This window comes from Papio anubis, chromosome 11 (genome assembly GCF_008728515.1).
Source record: "Papio anubis isolate 15944 chromosome 11, Panubis1.0, whole genome shotgun sequence".
Lineage (NCBI taxonomy): Eukaryota > Metazoa > Chordata > Mammalia > Primates > Cercopithecidae > Papio > Papio anubis.
Window position 1 is genome coordinate 105,873,674 of NC_044986.1, and position 19,460 is coordinate 105,893,133.

The 19,460-nt window shown below is 33.9% G+C and overlaps 1 protein-coding gene across 1 annotated transcript in view; it reads right to left on the minus strand.

Moving 5' to 3' along the window:
* The window catches only part of PLXDC2 (plexin domain containing 2), a 453,142-nt gene that overhangs the window by 80,704 nt on the left and 352,978 nt on the right, over positions 1-19,460 (minus strand). Inside the window, exons 8-9 of the mRNA XM_031652709.1 lie at positions 17,983-18,078; positions 17,663-17,744 (exon numbers count right to left, since the gene is read on the minus strand). Of these exons, the coding sequence (XP_031508569.1) occupies positions 17,663-17,744; positions 17,983-18,078 (178 nt within the window). The remainder of the gene's footprint in view (positions 1-17,662; positions 17,745-17,982; positions 18,079-19,460) is intronic.

The following is a 19,460-nucleotide window of genomic DNA, read 5'->3' on the forward strand; positions in this document are numbered from 1 at the left end:
CTCAGGAACATCAACCATGAATGAATCAACTCACCTCTGTTCTGCCAAGATAGCAAAGTTGGACTGTGGAGCAGAACTAGAAATTGTTTTAGATGAGCCAATTGCCTCATCAAAGAAATATCTTTTTTCCAAATTTATTAGTTAACTACAAATAAGCTCCAGAATTATATTTGGAGTGTTGAGAATTACAGAGAGATGGATAAAGACAGTATTTCTCGTTTCTCAGAGAACTAGCACAAACTTTATTCTGTTTTTGAACCATACATATTTAGAAAAGAACTACAAATGAATAGAGAGGCCCATTATCATTGCCCCCATCTCTTAAAGAAGGCAACCAATACACTGCCCCAGAGAAATAAATGGCTTTGATTTGCACTCCCTCCACCAGCTCATTGCTTAGAGACAAAGTATTTCTAATCACAGTTGATTTGGGTCCTTGGAAATGATCTGCAGAAAGAATGGCTGGGTGGATTAGGAAGGTTAGCATTTTTTAACCAGGAAAACATGCATGAATCACTGATCTTCGAGCTCTGTCCAGAGTCCAAGTTTCAGTTTTGCAGAGTCTCTCAGGGGCTGCGGTAGCCCTTTCAGTGGAGGAGAGATAGACTTGGCTGTGAAGCCCAGACCACAGACTGCACCCAAGGTGATCTCATCTTATCTGTTTTATATTTGGAGTTTTATTTTTCAAAAATGTTTCTCCTGCTTAAGGAAAATAACAATTTGAGAACCATTTTATGAAATCATTTGTTTGATTCACCCCATTAATTCATCCAGGCTTGTTATGATTATCTTTTATAATGTTATAAAATCTCTCAGATAAGCACTGTGTGCTCACTTAAAATATGATAATGTAATATTGATAGGTGACTACATAAAGAGAAGCACCTTTTTCCATAGAAGATGCAGTGCAAGGGAGTATAATGCCAGATAACAGTAATTGAGCAAAGCTTACAAAAATCAGCAGAACATTGTCTCTTAAAAGATATTTAATGAAATTGACTTCTACATCTTTCAAAAGATATCATATTTGTGAGATAACATTTCTAAGCACCAGATTGTTAGAACATCTTTTAATAATCCACATTAATTTCTAGTAATCATTCAAATTTGAATAATAGCCATTGTTCAATTTCATTAATTTATTTTGATCAAAAAAATTACGTTTTTCCCTTCATATTTAGAGTTCATGGTAAATTCAGCTTTGTCATCTGCACCCTTAAGGTTGATTATTCCCAGTGGAAGTAAATTGATTTCAGTAGAAATCAAGGCTTATAGAGTTTGCTACAAGGTTACCAAGATAATACCCTTAATATTTTTAAAACTTCATGCTTGAGAATTTTAACTACACACACAGACACACACACACACACACATACACACACACACACAGCTGAGTTCAATTTGCTTCTCAAAGTCTAAGTTAATAACAATGATTAACATATATATATTTTAGTAGTGCCCTTAATATAAATAAAGCTTTGTTTTCTTTTAAAATTCTTGTTATATCCTCTTTATTATAAATTTGTGAGCTTGCCTGGGTCAGTTTCTAAAATTGCACCAGGCTCAGGTCCTTAAGTAGATTGCCAACAAAGAATTAGTAAATTAATTCCACTTTAAAGCATGGTTCTGATCATAAAACAGTGTTCTTCCATATTTCTTTGGTTTCTCTACATCAGATTTGTCAGGCATATAAAATATCAAATTACTAAATGCTAATTCCATTAGAGTGTTATGCAGCTCATGTGTACCAATGTTCTATATCTTATTAAAGACAGCACCAAAAAAAAGCCACCGAATTTTAAGAATTTGGGTGTGAAGCAATTTTCTGCTTCATAAAATACACTTAATGTCATCTCATGTTAACAGAAGCAGTCTTAGACTTGTAGTTTTTTCTTAAAATTTGCTTTTAATGAAAGTGACTTAGAATATCAGAGCACACCCCTTTTATCCAGACAGAAAAACATTTATAGCAAAAGCTATGTAAGCATATGTAAAATGCATATATAGTGTTGAATTTTCATGTTCTCTCTCCTTCCATTTATAACACCCATCAACACAACACCTTCAAAATCGTCTCCATTATTCATTTGCAAACATTATTGTATCAGTCTGACTTGGTCCTTCACTGGCTGTCTGCTGTTTCCTTTAAGTAATACTCTTATTAAAAGTGTTTATATAGCACGCTATCACTGTTTACACCATTAAACCCCTTAAAACCAGATAGTCAATATTTTTTTCAAACTAGATTATTGTGATTACATGTTTGACTTTTTTCCCATTAACCAATACATTTGTTATGTATCCTCCATTTATCTGGCAAACTTGTCCTGTAATAGGCTAGATACAGTGAATATTCTGGGCTTACAGGCCATATAGTGTGTATCACAAGAATTCCATTATGGAGAATAATTGCACTAACATAGAAATTCTAGCCCTGTCTTAGGTTCTGAACGTACCAAACGAAGTAAAAACTTAGACAAGAGCAGGGATGACTGGAGGATGTCCAGGAGTATCAGAATAGTGCTAAGGAGGGGGCCATATAATTTATGGGACAAACCATTATATGTTTGTAAGAGAAGGAAGCACTCACTGACTAAATGGGACATTGGGACAATAAACCTAAGGCATGTGGCGTAGAGGGGATTAATCTGATTCTCATGATTCACAGACAACATTGGTCTCTTTATAGATGCTGTGTTCAATTTCAGACAGTCTTTTTAGTCAAGTTTTCTTGTATACTTATCTCCTATTATAAATGCATTCTTGTCTACTTTTTTATTTTAGATAATTTAGGTTTATATTTGCATACTAAAATCTTAAATGTCTGAAGTATTTTCAGCCCATTTTTTCTAAAATGCAATATGAAAGATTATTCTCTCTTTTCATAGGTCATGTGTCTGGCTCTATGTGGGTGCTGTAGATATATAAATATGTGCTCCACTTTCTGAACTATGAGTAGAAAATGTTGCAGTAAAAGTGATATAGAAATAATTTTCCCACGCAAAATAACAAATTCTTCAAACACCGTTTTTGCTACCTGCCATTTTAATTAATTATTCAGAAATTTTTTTTTATAATTCTCTGTGTGCTGTTTTTATTACTTTGTCCAGTCTGTGGTTTTAATATTTTTATGAGGAGCCTACCTCGTCAATTATGTACTTTGCAATAACCTCCATTATTTTCAAAGGCAATTTTACACGTATCTTTTATAACAAGCCATTGGAATAATTTTTGAATGGAGGTTAGTATAAATAAGCTAGTAAAACCTTTAGAGTAGGCCAGGAAGGGCTTCTTCCCCTTTCCTGATGGACACAACTACCTAGGATTGATTAGCCGGTCTAGGCACATACTTGGTAAGGCTACATGCAGCAAAAATTTCAACCTTAGCATTTGCTTTTTCATCTCTTCTCTAATCCATGCCGTTTACAAAAAATTTATTTTAAGTTCTGCCTCCAGCAATTCCTAGTTTGATAACCTTAGGTAAGCTTTACCACCTTCCTAATTCTCATTTACTTAATTTATAAAACAAGGATCCTAACTCTTAACTCTTAACCAGTTGTAAGGTTTTAATTAGATCAAAGAATTAATAGACTTTAGTGACAGTAAAGCCTTTCATGGAATGTGTGGCACATACTAAATACAAAATAAAAGGTAGCTATTATAAACATTTTAAGCATCTCTAGGTATAAGTCAGGCCTACCCTTAAAACAACCCTCCTGTCCTTTATTACAAAGCCCCTGTGATTTAAAATCAGCAAAAGCAGCAGGAAATCTGGGCAGTGATAAAAGAAACCTATGTGTTAGCGGGGTGCAGGGAAAGGATAGAATAATTCTGATGAGGGCATCGGTCAATACAGAGGTCTTCTCTGGTGGTCAGAAGACATTATTTTAGAAATATAAAATCTGTGTATTTTTAAGAAAACCTATCATTAGAAATTGTTGCAGCCAAGGTCGTGATTCATGGAGAGAATAAGAGTAGTACTTCCTTGACTGTGAAGTGTCATTGAAGAAAAAATTCAAGAACTGAGGGTAAAAGTAAAAGTGGCTTTCTAGGAAAGAGAAAAAAATTAGTCTCATTAATCCAGAATCTGCCAATTGCTATCTATAATATCCCAGAAAAGGAAAATTTGAATGTTGACCTTTGTTCAACCAATAAATCTTGTTTTTATGCTAAATTACCTTTATCTGTGTTTTGTTTAATAATGTATACTAACTTGATCACATTGGCTTAGAATAATATAGAATGATCTATCTGGATTTCTTGTACTTTTCCATGAATGACAGAATTCCTGGCACATAATTTCCTTCAAAACTCTTTGCAGGTTTTCTTAATGGATAAGACTGCATCCCTGGCTCAGAACTGGACAGAAAATAAACTCTTTGGATTTAGAAAACACAATCAAAATCTTAATTAGGATGTTCCTATTAAGAAATATAAAATAGTCATATTTTCATTTTTCTGGGGGATAGCTTTTAATGGAAGTGAAACATCAAAAACGATCCTGATAACACTTTAATAATTTTCTTATGTAAATATTAAAAGAGCTGGCTTGAGTATTAATGTGTATTTTAAATGTCTTTCTATAGTTTAACATTAGATTCTCCACAAAACAAATAACTAAACTATAAACTACTTTTAAAAAATGTTTTCATTTACCCTCATATCAGCCTTTATGGTAGAAAACTGTTAATGTAATGTTCCTTTTACATTCAATACTAAATTTTTAACAGATGCCAATTGTGAGCTTTGCCTTTTGTTTCTAAATTTTCATTTCCTTGTCCTCTAAGGCTCATATGTTTTTCCCATACCAATTTAGCACCTACTGGTTTTAAAGTGAACAAATCCAATTTCATTTTTGGACAATTAACTTTTATTTATTTCCAGGGGAACTCATTTTATTAATCCAAGCAAGCTAAAGGAATGAAATATATAATTTTCACTAAAATGCTCCATTTTTAGATAGTCCATATATGTTTGTTAGATGGAATTTGTTGAAGTCTAGCCTTTCTACATTACAACGATATAAAGTGCAGCCACTACAGTTGGTTAACACATGAACAAAACTTTAAAATCATTTGGATCATCTTGAAAAAGCAATTGTAAACATATGTGATGCTAAATAATTCTGCAGACTTTATCTCCAGTTTGCCAAATGGTGCTCAAATGGGAAGCAAACACTGCATTTGCTGATGGGAATCAAAGACAACTTAAAAGAATGTCTTGATTTTTCAGGTGGGACTTAGTTATTAGGAGGCTTGGCTTAAGCACCTATTGCTTTAGAGTTTGGGAAAAAAGAAAACTGGTTTCTATTCTTTATCCACATCCCTCATTAAAGACTGGTAGATGACTCAGTGGCCAAAAGAAGACAGAGACCAAAATGCAAAATAGATTATTAATAGGTAGACAGATAATATAGGTAGCTATAAATATACAGAGTTCAATACTATTCATATTTTGAAAAAAGACAAGAAGTACATGCATTTTATATTCAACATATAGTAAGTCAAGTATTATCTTTCCAGAGGAAAGTTATACAGCATATCGATTCAGCATTGATAATTTTCTGCTTCTGAAAAATTTTGAATTTTTCTGAGTGCCCAAATTGTCCTAATAAACTTATATATTTTATATATATATATATCCTTCCTTATCTTTAAAAAGTGTGTTCCTTTGTTTATCGATGGTTTTATTATAGATAAATATGTGTGTGTGGTAAAAGTTCAAATCTTTCAAAGATCTGATTATGATGAAATGGTAGTATGAATTTTTCTTTATGCTAGTTTCCAATTCATGACAGTTTCTCCAAAGGGAAACCCTGTTATTAGTATCTTATGTATTTTTTCAAAAGTATTCTTCACATCAAAATATATATTTCAAAATGCTTTTATGTTATGGATAAAATAACAACATACCTCACTGTATTGTTATAATTAATCCATACAAAAGTAATTAGTACACTTTTGTTAAACTTAGGTTTGGAAGGCTTAAAAGGAGGTAAAAATAAACTTTTACTTTGCATTCTTAAAAGACAATTTTGTTTATACTATATTTCAGGACAAGCTATTTAATAGAAAAGCTAAGATTCTTTATTAAAATTTGCAAAAAATACCTGATTATAAAGGGTCTTGAACTAAAATAAATTCAAAGTTCAATTTATCTCTTATAGCATTGTAAGCTAAAAACAACCATCTTAGTTGTATGGTATTTTTAGAACCTCCTTAAATTTCTTTAAAACACTGATTACTACTTGGATAGCAATAATTTAATATAAACTCAGAACTAAAGAAAGTTCCAATCTTTGTAACTAGTTCACAACATTCTGAAATCTTCTGATTTACTTATCATATATACTACACTTATTCAAAAGCTTCTTGCTTTCTTGTGTTAGGCTCAATTTCAATAGCTCTTAACATGTTTTGATAATAATACATCTACAGATTTTTTTCTATAATATTTCTCATTTCCAAATTAAGAATGAATAAGTGCTTCCATACAACTTAGGCAAAATCATTACAGCTTCCAGGCCACTTAGCTCAGACATACAAGATCAGCCCTAGTCCTAGACTACCTCAGCATTCCCCAAAAAGGCTTATTTAAAAACCGAATCCCTGGGACCCACTTTGGACCTACTGAAAATGAATCTTTAGTGAGTTATAGAGCAATCTGCATCTTGACAAAATCCTGTGACAATTCTTAACTCTATTAATATTAATATCATGCTGTGAAATAAGCCAGGCAGAGAAAGATGAGTACTGCATGTTCTCATACACGTGGAAGCTAAAAATATTGATCTCATAGAAGTAGAGACTAGAACAATGGCTACCAGAGTAAGAAAGGTTGGGGAAAGGGGGAGATACTGAAAAGTTTGTTAATGAATACAAAGTACAGCGAGATAGAAGGAATAAGTTCTAGTGTTCTATTTTTGGGCAATTAACTTTTAACTATTTTAGTGTATATTTAATAACATATATTTAGTATATATTCAATAACATTCACATTTATTTACACTCATATGAATTGGGGGGCAACCAGTCGAATATCCTTTTGTTTTCAATGGACAAACAGCATCTGTTATGTACTTCTCTACTAAATATATGTTTAATTGAGTATTGAATATAAAAAGAACCTTAGATTAACAGTTCTCTACTGAAGGGGCTGATACGATGGTAAATGAGAACATTTTTCAAAGTAGTTCACTGTTTAGTTATTTGTTTTGTGGGGAATGTAATGTTAAAATATAGAAAGACATTTAAAATACATGTTCATACACAACCCAGCTCTTTCAATATTTATGTAAGAAAATTATGAAAATGTCATTAGGATAATTTCTGATTTTTCCACTTTTGTTAAAAGCTATCCCCCAGAAAAGTGAAAAGATGACTATTTTATATTTCTTCATAGGAACATCCTACTTAAGATTTTGATGATGTTTTCTAAATGCTAAAGCATTTATTTTCTATCCATTTCTGAGTCAGAGATGCAGCCTCACCCATTAAGAAGGCCTGCAAAGAGTTTTGAAGTAAATGATGTGCTAGGAATTGCAGTTATGTTAATAAGTATAATTAACAATTTATTGTATATTTTCAAATAGCTAGAAAAGCAGATTTTATAGGTTCCTAACACCAAGACATAATAAAGTTTAAGGTGATTGATATGTTAATTATATTGATTTGATCATTACACATTGTATACCTGTATTAAAATATCACACTGTATCCCATAAATGTGTATAATTATTATGTGTCAATTAAAGATAATAAAAGCAAAACGATCTACAAAAAAGAAACTTTGAGAACTACTGAAATTGGGTCCATTCAGCTTTAAGGAATATCAGAATCTGATACATCTAGATGACAGACGTATTTTCCATTCCAGGATATAGAGTAAGCAGGCTTTATTGCTTTGTTCAAGGTGAGATTGTTTATTGCTGGCTGTGCCACTAGGTATCCAATCAGACATTTCCACGTAATTCACCTAAGGTCATAAAACATGGCTTCCTTTCCAGTAGTATTCTTGGGATTTTTTTTGAATCTTTTGAATAACTCAGGAATGCTTCCCAAATTCTTGAACGCTCCTGAACCTAAGGTACCTGGCAGCTGAGTACCTCCTGACACAGAAAGCCCAAAAACACTTACTATAGAATACACCATTTGACCCTGCAATCCCATTACTGGGTACATACCCAAAGGAATATAACTCCTTCTATAATAAAGATACATGCACACATATATTCATTGCAGCACTATTCACAATAGCAAAGACATGAAACCAACCTAAATGCCCATCAATGATAGACTGGATAAAGAAAATGTGGCACATATACACGAAGGAATACTATGCAGCCATAAAAAAGAAACAAGATCATGTGCTTTGCAGGAGCATGGATGAAGCTGGAGGCTATTATCCTTAGCAAAGTAACTGAGGACCTGAAAACCAAATACTGCATGTTTTCATTAATAAATGGGAGCTAAATACGAGAACACGTGAACACAAAGAGGGGAACAACACACACTGGGGCCTACCAGAGGGCAGAGGGTAGGAGGATGGAGAGGATCATTAAACGTAACTATTGGTTAGTAGGCTTAGTACCTGGATGACAAAATAATCTGTATATCAAACCCCCATGACATGAGTTTACCTATATAACAAGCCTGCATGTGTACTTCTTAACCTAAAATAAAAGTTAAAGAGAAAAATAATACACTATAGAGAAAGAATCTCATCTAGTCCAGACCTACTCTAGTGTGGTCATCAGTTTCAGACTTATGAGCAATTTATGCACTGCTGCTAACTGCAAACAATTAAAGTTTAATTTTTCTTTGATGCCTTCCATTAGAAATGACAGCAATTCTCTCTCCTTCTGTCTATGATGACCAGGTAGTGTGACAATAAAGTATTCCAATTAATATTTTTCAATTAAATAAATTTGTTGAATCTGATATTTCAGCAAGGACTTTTTTTAGCAAGACAAAAATGGATTTTGTCCAAATTATAAATAGATTCATATTTTTAATTTTAAACCTGGCATTCAACTTATATGGTGAAAATTATAACATTTTAACTATCAGAATATTACTAATCAGTAACTCTGATATGCAAAAAGAAGTGGCATCAACTTACAAGGAAGTCAGCATATTGGAACCTGGATCAACAAAAGTTTGTAAAACTCTTAATGCTTGGTGAGTTCTAAATGTCTATCTGAAATTAGGTGCTTTGGCAAGCAAAACTTTATCCTATCCCAATCCATGAAAATAAGCCTAAAGTTGTAACTAATTTTGGAACAGGGCTCTTAGATTTCCTACATAGCTTTCTATTTGATTATCAGGTATGAATTTCACAACTAATCACTAAAGTGAGTTAATTTCCTTATATGAAACCATCATGTAAATGTATAGTCTAAAAGTAGCTTCAAATATGAACTTAGATCATAATGGCAAAAGGGTTATAAGCAATGCTTTGTCTCTAGGATATACACGGTACCTTTGAACAGGAACAATTATACTGACTCTAACTACTGATTTATTTTAATTTACAATTTTTACTCTTGGCCATTTATTCCAAGAATATCTGGCTTGTCATTCAACAATTGTGGTGTCCTGATTCTCTCCTTTCAATCTTAAAATTCTTATAGCTAAATTAGTCCAAAAGAATGCTTTATATGCCCCCGAAGGATGAGCATGGAAGCTGCCCCTTGTTGGAGGGCTAGGCACCGTGGTGAATAAGTAGGCAGAACTCAGATAGAGTCAAAATATGCTTGGAATTCCCTTGGTATGACATTCCTCAGGAGCCTGACACATTGTCTCTTAATACACCCAGTTTTTCTGGCAATGTCAGAATGGACTGTGAGGCCTTGGGTTGACCCTACATAAAGTTGTTGGCTTACTTTTAAAACCTCACAGTATGGAAAATACCCAAGGTTTTTTCTTTTTTTCTTTTTTTTTTTTGTTGTTGTTTTATTTCTTTCTTTAAGTTCTGGGATACATGTACAGAATGTGCACGTTTGTTACATAGGTATACATGTGCCGTGGTGGTTTGCTGTACCTATCAACCCACCATCTAGGTTTTAAGCCCCGCATGCATTAGGTATTTGTCCTAATGCTCTCCCTCCCCTTGCCTCCCACCCCCCGACAGGCCCCAGTGTGTGATGTTCCCCTCCCTGTGTCCATGTGTTCTCATTGTTCAACTCCCACTTATGAGTGAGAACATGCAGTGTTTGGTTTTCTGTTCCTGGGTTAGTTTGCTGAGAATTATTGCTTCCAGCTTCATCCATATCCCTGCAAAGGACATGCCCACAGCTTTTTTTAAGCACTAAAGTCACACTTACTGCTGCAAATATTCCCACTTAAAGGGGCACATAGAGACAAAACCAAAGGAGAAAGGCATATTCATGTCTCTCTGTTACTTTCATTCAGAAGAAAAAGACTAGTGATTCGGGAAAGGTTAGATAGGTTCAACTACTATTTAAATTTGTTTTCTGTCTCTCTCTGTCTGTCTCCAAACTTAGTTTAATTTCTGTAAGCTAAATGAACATAAGATATGAGTACATTTTATCTGCAAAAATTAGCTGCCGCTAAGTAAGAAGGAATTATTTTACCCTTAATTAATTTTAATTGATAATACCTTTTCATATTATTAACCAATTAGCCAACATTTCTGACTTGATAAATTTTCAAAATTTTTGAAATATAATATACATGATTTTTTTAGATTTCATTATGTAAAACTATATGTAGTTCATATATAATTTTATATATAATTTATATATTACATATAATTTTCATATATTAAGTTTTATATATATAAAACAAGTATAACACTGGCACCTACTTTTAAATCAATTAATTTATGAAATATAGGTGATTCTTTTTGTTTCTCTTTTCATTAGTGCAAAGGAATTAAGTTCATTCAATGGAAAATAACAGCAGTTCCAGAGTACACTCAGGGAAATGCAGTAGAATAACAAAGCTGAAAAATGTAGAAAAGTTGTTAGGAAACATCTTTTTTCCACCATCTCATATTTTTTCACAAATAATGATGTGATACTACTATTATATAAATATATGTCTTTACCATTAATAAGGAGGGGCTTATTCTGTTTATTCTTTTAATGGATGGAATCATGGAATACTTTTATTTATATGTTTTTACCAGGAGCAAGCTTATAACTTTGACTGGATCTAAGAAAATATAAGGTGGAAAATTTTGTTTTAAAGTGAGGCACCAAAAGACTAACACCAAGAGGTTAAGTGTTCAACATGCCTCACTGTGATTATTGACATCTCATGCCATATACAAGCTTAGTTTCTCTATAGCAATTTGGTCAACACTGACAAAACCCAGTGGATAGTAATAGCCAAAATGGGCAATTAGAATTCTCAGGAAAGTAGAAATTCTTGGCCTTAATTATCTGCATAATTCAGTCCAACCATACGTGTAAAAGATCTGTATTTGCCCAGACACTGTGTTGGGTATTGTGGAAGATGCTAAAATGAGTAAGAGTGCATTTCTACTCCTTAAAAGAGATAATATTTCCTTATTTCTCCTTTGCTGGTTCCTCCTTCTGTCTCCCAATTCAGGTGGCAAAAATTCAAATCATACACAAAGTCCGTAATAAACAGTAACAGTCTCTTGTCTCTCCCTGTTCATTTGTTTCCCGAGTGACAAATATTGTTTCTCACATATCTTTTCAAAGGTTTTCTATGTCTATCCAAACATACATGTATGTAAATGTACTTAAAACAATTCTATGTAATGAAAAATTAGCATCATACCTTATGATGCCATGCCACAAAGTTAGTTTCTGAAACCTCTTAAGCTGCTTTCAATTTATACGCTCTCCATAGCTGATTTCATTCAGTCCCACAAATTTAAACACTATCTATATGATAATGACTCTCCAATCTGAACCTCTAGTCTTTCTTGGAATTCCTGGCTTACATATCCCCTATCTACTCAACATTTCCACTTGAAGTCTGACAGGCATCTCAGACTTATCTTGTCCCAAAGCAAACTCTTCATTTCTCTTCATCCTAGTCTTTTTTCTTGTGCTGTCTTACCCATCTCAAAAGAGTGCCAACATCCACCAGTTGCTGAAACAAAAATCTAAGAAATATCCTTGATTCTTCTTCTTCCCTTCTACTTCACTTCTAATTTGTTAGTAAATAATCTGTTTCAGAAAAGAAACACCACATGTTCTCACTCATAAGGGGAGTTGAACAATGAGAACACACAGACACAGGGAGGCAAACATCACACATCACGGCCTGTCAGGGAGTATGGGACGAGGAGAGGGAGAACATTAGGACAAATACCTAATGCATGCAGGGCTTAAAACCTGGATGACAGGTTGGTGGGTGCAGCAACCCACCATGGCACATGTATACCTATGTAACAAACCTGCACGTTCTGCACATGTATCCCAGAGCTTAAAGTAAAATTTTTCAAAAACGAAATCTAAAATAGCCATATAGAAAACCGATTTGATAGTTCCTTATAAAGTTATATATTTACCACCCAACCCAGAGAGATGGAAACATCTGTCTGTAAAAATAGTTGTACATAAATATTCATAGTGGGTTTATTCATCACTCATAACAGCCTCTAAAAACAACCCAAATCTTCATCTACAGGCAAATAGTAAATAAATTGTTGTGTATTCACTCACTCAGCAATTGAAAGGATCAAATTTCTGATATTTGAACAATATAGTATAGATTAATTGAAAAAATGTTACGTTGAGTGAAAGAAAGCTAAATTCAGAATTGTAAATACCATATGATTCCCTTTATATATAGGTGTAGATTGGACAGAATAAATGTATGATGATAGGAATAAGATCAGTGATTGCTACATAAGGTAGTGGCAGTGAGGAGGAATTTGCTGTAAAGGAACATGAAGGAAATCTGTATTTTGATGTGGTGATGATTACACGGGAATTTATACTTTTTAAAGCTGCCTCATACATTTAAAATGTGCATATTTTATTGTATGTAAATTATACTTCAATAAACTTGATTAAGACACACACACACACACAAACACACACACATAATCTGTTTCCTTCCCAAACACCTTGCATCGATTGATCTCTCCTGATCCTCAGAACCATCACGCTCATCCAAGTTACTATTATTACCTCCTGTGCACTATTGCACAAGCTCACTACTAGCCTCTTCCTTTTCATTCTGGACCACTCCCCAAACAAACAAATAAACAAATCAACAAAAGCTCTGTTCTCCAAGAAGCAGCCAAAGTTCCATTTTTAAATATGGTAAAATCACGTCCCTTTGCGTAAGTGATACAGTCTAAATGCTTTCCATGATTCTGAGGATAAAACTCTCCCTAGCTTACAGAGCCATCTGTGTCCCAGCACTTGGGTAGCTTTCTGAGTTTATCTGATGTCCCTCTCACTCCAAAACCAGCTTGGAATCCTCCCAATGCACCAGGTTTATTTCCTTTCCTCATCAGGTCAAACTTGGACCCACCATAGGGCCACTGCATGGGCCATTCAAATGGCATTTCAAGTCTCTTTGCTTTCAGCTCGCTGTAGCTGCCTACCCATCATTCAGATCTTTGTTTACTTATTACCCCCTCCAAAAAGCCTTTCCTGGCCACCTAGCCAACAGCAATTTGGCTCTTTCAAATCCAGCAGACAACCCATCACTATCTGACTTTGTCTGCCTAATTATTAATTCTTAATTTTCTGGCTTACTAAGCTAAACTCCAAGCTCCATGAGAGCTACGGTTTTGATTAATACTTGATTATTGCTCTAACTACCTTAGTGTTTAGATCAATGCCTGACATGTGTTATGCATTCTATACATTGTTAAGTAAATAAATGAATGAATACTGTAAGTGCAAAAAATGTATTTTCATTTAAAAACTAATCAAACCATGCTGTCTTTAAAAGAGCAAGGTTACTTAAAGGCGATATCAAAAAGTAAACTCCTGCTATTGTTACTAATTTGCTATATTATCCCCTTACATTTTCCTGTTTATTTCTCTTACCGTAACACTCATCACTATTAACTCTGTTTTCTGTATATCTATTTGCTTGAACTCTGTCTCCCTATACCAAAATGAAAGCTCTCCTTGGGAAGTGATTTTTGTCTGTCTTTTTTCACTACTGAACGCACAATCTTGGTGAGTGACTTGAACAGAGACACTCACAAATTTTTGTGGAATGAGTGAAGCTATAAGGTGCAGTTAAAAGTGATTGATAAGGTATTCTCAGTTTGCAATGAGGAAACAAAAACACTCTTAGTCCAAAGAAATGGACCAAGTAATTTAAGTAAGCACTTGAGACCATGGATCTCTTTATGTTTCTATAACTCAAATTCTCTTAGAGCTTGGGAAAGCCATTGCAAACATTTTGACTTAGTTTTTGCTCCCTGAAAAATGGGAATTAAATGAAATCAACAAACCAATTAAAATTATCTTATCTTTTTAGAGCAAGCCCTACTTGAGAGTTCAGTAATTACCACCAACTGATTATCATTCAGGGATAAGTAAGCACAAAGAAGAAAGTAAGAGCGATGGAAGAAAAAAGTCAGAGGGGCAATTTTTGTGTTGCTTAGGTTAAGACTTCTTTTGTTTTGTTGAATTTGTTCGTAAAAGCTGTAAAGTCTGGGGAAATGCTTCTGGGCAGCAAAGCAAAGTTTTGAAGCTTACAGGTCTAAGGAGAAATTTATAAAATGCAGTGGGGAAATTAAGTTGAACAAAAGTGCAATGAGGCATAGTTAAACCGATTAATTAAACAGGTTTTGATATGTATATAACGGGGTTGCTGAAGAATTAAAAATCAATCCAAGATTTTAAATAAGTGTTCGGTATTCAATAAAACACCAAACAGTAACATTCAGAAAACTTGTAGTGTTTTTGAGTAGTGTTCTTTGATGAATTTCTTTCTCATTCATATGCCTCACCAACTCTCTTTTCCCCAGTAATCTTAAAGAAACTATGCTTTCAATAATATGCAAAAGTCTTAGACTTTTCTCGATTATCCTCTACATTCTTCTTATGCCAGTTTCAAAGCGATGATACTTTCTTGTGGCATCAATTAGGACAGATTTATTTTTCAGTAATACGTCTACAAGTTTTCAGAAAGCAATGAAAATTATCTTGCTTGATGCACCTGCAAACCTGGCAGGTGTGACACAGAACAGGTGTTGAAAAAACAAGACCAAAAGCTGGGCATCACAAAGATGATTCCAAACTTATCACTTAAGAGCTATGAGACCCTGTACACGTAGCTGAGCTCCTCAAAATTTCAGTTTCCTCTGCTCTGAAAATGTTAAGTGTGATATTTGAAAATTCCTTGGCTTAATGTCTGGCAGAGACATCTCTCAATAAACTGAAAGTATTAACAGTAGAGGCAGATTCCAACTCGCAGATATGTTTTGATTGTCAAAATTGCTTGTTTGGAAGTCTAAACATATATTTCATCAAAAATTATATTAAAAGATGAAAAATGATCAGTGGTAAACAGGTTTCTAGATGAACCTTCAAAACCTCCATTTACCATAACACGATTTAAGTAAAAAATTCTCCTAATTGTCTTCTGGTTAGGGTGGTCAAATGGCCTTTGTTTTTTTTCCTGGACTTTCCTGGTTTTAGCATTGAAAGTCCCTCATCTTGGGAAACGTTTGTGCTAGACAAATTTTAGTATGATTCCTTCGTTTGGAAGCTAATCATTATTCATTTGTTCATCCTTTTTTTTTTTTTTTTTCCTGCTGTCCCAGGTATGTTCTTAGGCTCCAGAGATATAAGGACAAATTGGATATGGTCTCTGCCTTTAATAAACTTAGAGCCTAGCAAAGAAGACAGACAAATGAACAAGCATTAGCAGGCCCTACACAAAATGCTAATGATGGCGGTTTGCCCAGGATGAAGAAAAACAGCTGATAGGCACCTCACGCAGACTTGGATGAGGTGATCACTGAAATGGATCTGAAGTAGGTATGCAGCTCAAACCAGTGCCTCCTATATAATTCCTTTGGACATTTTCCAATTCTGAGATCAGATTTCCTTAAATATACATATTAAAATGCCATCTCTTTAGGTTCCCTTATGTCGGTATCTAAACAGATTTTGAATAACTTCTGATATGCATATAATCTTTATGGAAAACTTAGTAAAATAGCAATATAAATAACCATAAACCCTTGCTTTTATAGCAGTTCCTCCTACTTTAGATATATAACTAACTTAAAAATCTCCTTTTAAAAATGCAAACTGCCTGCTTGCTTTTTTATTATTTGGAATTCATTTCACAAAGGAAATTACTAGAACACCCTGTTAAATTGAAAACAAAACAGAAGTTATCATAAATAATATTGTTCTAGCCATAATACTGCAGTAGTTGCTATAAAGTTAGTGAGTTAAAAATATTTCCCAAAGCTTGTGATCAAAATATCGGCATTTTATTTTTGCATTCTTCAATAAGTTTTAAAGTATTCCTGGAGCATGTCTTTATCGTTACAGCAAATGCTATAGCAAGAAGATGGTAAGACAGACGTCGCTCATACAACCGAAAGCTCGGGTATAACATACATGGATTAACAGCATGAATATTCAGTTTTCCGCCTGGGGAAACAATTTTCATAGACTCTGAAGGCGAGAAAGGCGGACTGTAAACTTCACGGGGGACAGGGACCGTGTCAATATTGTTTACTGCTGTGTTCCCAGTACCCGGAACATCACTGATGCACAAAATGGTTGAGTAAATAACAAAACAAATTTACAAGTCTTCATCCTGTATTTCCAACAAATGATTATTCAGTCTCTGAAAAGCTCTAGTAACTGGAAAACCATCTTTGCCACTTGTCAAAATCAGTAAACCTCTGACACCAGTAAATTATGTAGCTTAAGTTTCAGAGTTAGCTAATTACAATGTGACGTCAAAACCACATGTTCTATATTTGTATTAGATTATATCTCCGATCTCGACTAATAACCTTTGAGATGCTACATAGGAATTTACTAAGAATGTTAATGTGATTATTATAAACTACCCTTGCTATGAAAATATATCTCATAACATGCTTCTGTAGGTTTATAGGCTCATCAACTGTGTTATAATCATCCTGTATTTTAAGTCCCACAGAGAATTATAAATACATGTCAGATAATGACCTTATTAAATATAAAGGCTCTTAGTCATTTTGAGCTCTCAAAGGAAAATAGTAAAATCCCCACTTATGAGTTTTGTTTTCATTTTGATCATGATATCTACATATTTTATACATACAATAGTGCTAATGCATACATATGCTACACCGTTGACATCCACTTCAAATTCAATGGGATTTTTAAAATTTTTTGTAAAAATGGGGTCTGGCTATATTGCCAAGGCTGATCTTCAACTCCTAGGCTCAAGTGATCCTCCTGCTTTGGCCTCCCAAAGTGCTGAGACTACAGGCATGCACCCCCCCAAGCCCAGTTAATATGTTAAAACTTTTTTGGTAGAAACAGGGTCTTACTATGTTGCCCAGGCTGACCTTGAACTCCTGGGCTCAAGCAATCCTCCTACTTTGGTCTCTCAAAGTGCTGGGATTACAGGTGTGAGCCACTGTGCCTGTCCATAAGTTATTTTTTTTAAATTTCTAATCTTTTAAAATATCTTTTTAAATTTTATTATTATTCTTCTTATTATATTTTTACCTTTGAAGTTTACTACACCAACTGCAGTTGAAGCCAATCTGAGAAGATACACAGGGGCCACATCTGTTAAACTGGAGACATGCTAGGAAACAGGAAAGAACGGATTCAGATTCACAAAGACTAACAGGCAACATGGGGGGAAAGAGATTACTCAACTAAAATAAAAATCACTGTCCCGCAATCCTCAGGATCAAAATGCCCATGCATGCCAAACACAATTACAATGGTAATTATTTAATACGATTATTATAACCATTGAACAGATCAGACCATCAAGTTTGCAAATCCTGTTTTCCACCTAGGTTTACATATTCACTTACTAGGTAATGGGGTCATCTCCACAGCTGAAATGTTGGTAATTTTTGACATTTGTAGCTCTACTCGGTGGTATTCATAAATCGTTCTTCTTCGAACATCTAGAAAAAAAAATGGGAAAAAAATCAACTTTTAACATTTCCCTGCTTACAAAACAACAGCATTTTAATAATGGATATAGAATTATATACAAACGGTCCAATGTGGTTTTAAAATTAAGCCTCATCCTGTGAGAAGACTGATTATAAAATACATAAAAATCATATGCCAAGTAACCAGCAGTCTTTTTATCAATGAAGTCGGAAGTGTTGATTAGGGTCTCAGATTTCTCACTTGCTTATTAAGGCTTCAACTCATTGTCATTCAGACTATACTAAATATTTTTTGGATAGATTTACATATTTTCAAAGATGTTGACTCATGAAATCAAGAAGGTAAAATGATACCATTTCTTCCATACTAAAGCTGAAGTATTGAGAAATGAGTAAAAGTGTTTCACAATCTAAATAAAGCTAATGGAGAATAACAATGTGATTTCTTTAAAAGTTTAGAATAAACTTCTTCAATAAAAGTAAAACATAAGTTAAATCATTCTTATATTTCATGGTGATCATAGTTATTAATATTGCATTGTGCATGAAATTCAATAAAAATAGATTTTTAAGTCTTCTCACCACACACACACACACACACACAAAATAACTATGTGAGTGATGAATGTGTTAATTAGCTTGATTGTGGGGAACATTTCAGCATGTATAAATATATCAAATCATCACCCTGTATATCTTAAATACATATGATTTTTATTTGTCAATTATATCTCCATAAAGCTGGAGGGAAAAAAGGAACTTAAATCACTTTAAAAATAAGGATTGCTACATATTAAATACACAGTATCATATCTCAAGAAGGTTAATTAGCATGTATATTGCACAATGTAGTTTATAAATCATTAGCAAATCCATCAATGTCCCTGAGGAAGAAGACAGATGGAGACTTTGACAAGAACTCTAACCATTTAAAATCTAATAAATATAAGCAAACATATTTTAACATCAAACCAGAACAAAACATTCAAATATACTTAAAATCCCCTTTTAAGCCTTATACTAATGTGCTCGCCCGGGTTTGGTCAATGTAAGTGGAAAAATAATGTTGTCAACATTTTATTCCACTCCTGAAATGCCTGTAGTGATAAGAATGCATTTCTGGAATAACAGCACATCTATCAGTAATTAGTAAGGCTATAAACTGTTTTTATTTTTATTTTTGAGACAGGGTCACCCTCTGTTGCCCAGTCAGTGGTGTAATCACGGCTCAATGCAACCTGAACCTCCTGGGCTCAAACGATTCTCTCACCTTAGTCTCCCAGGTAGCTGGGACTACAGGCATTTGCCACCATACCCACTTAATTTTGTTCTTATTTTTTGTAAAAATAGCGTCTGGTTATGTTGCCCAGGCTGGTCTTCAACTCCTGGAC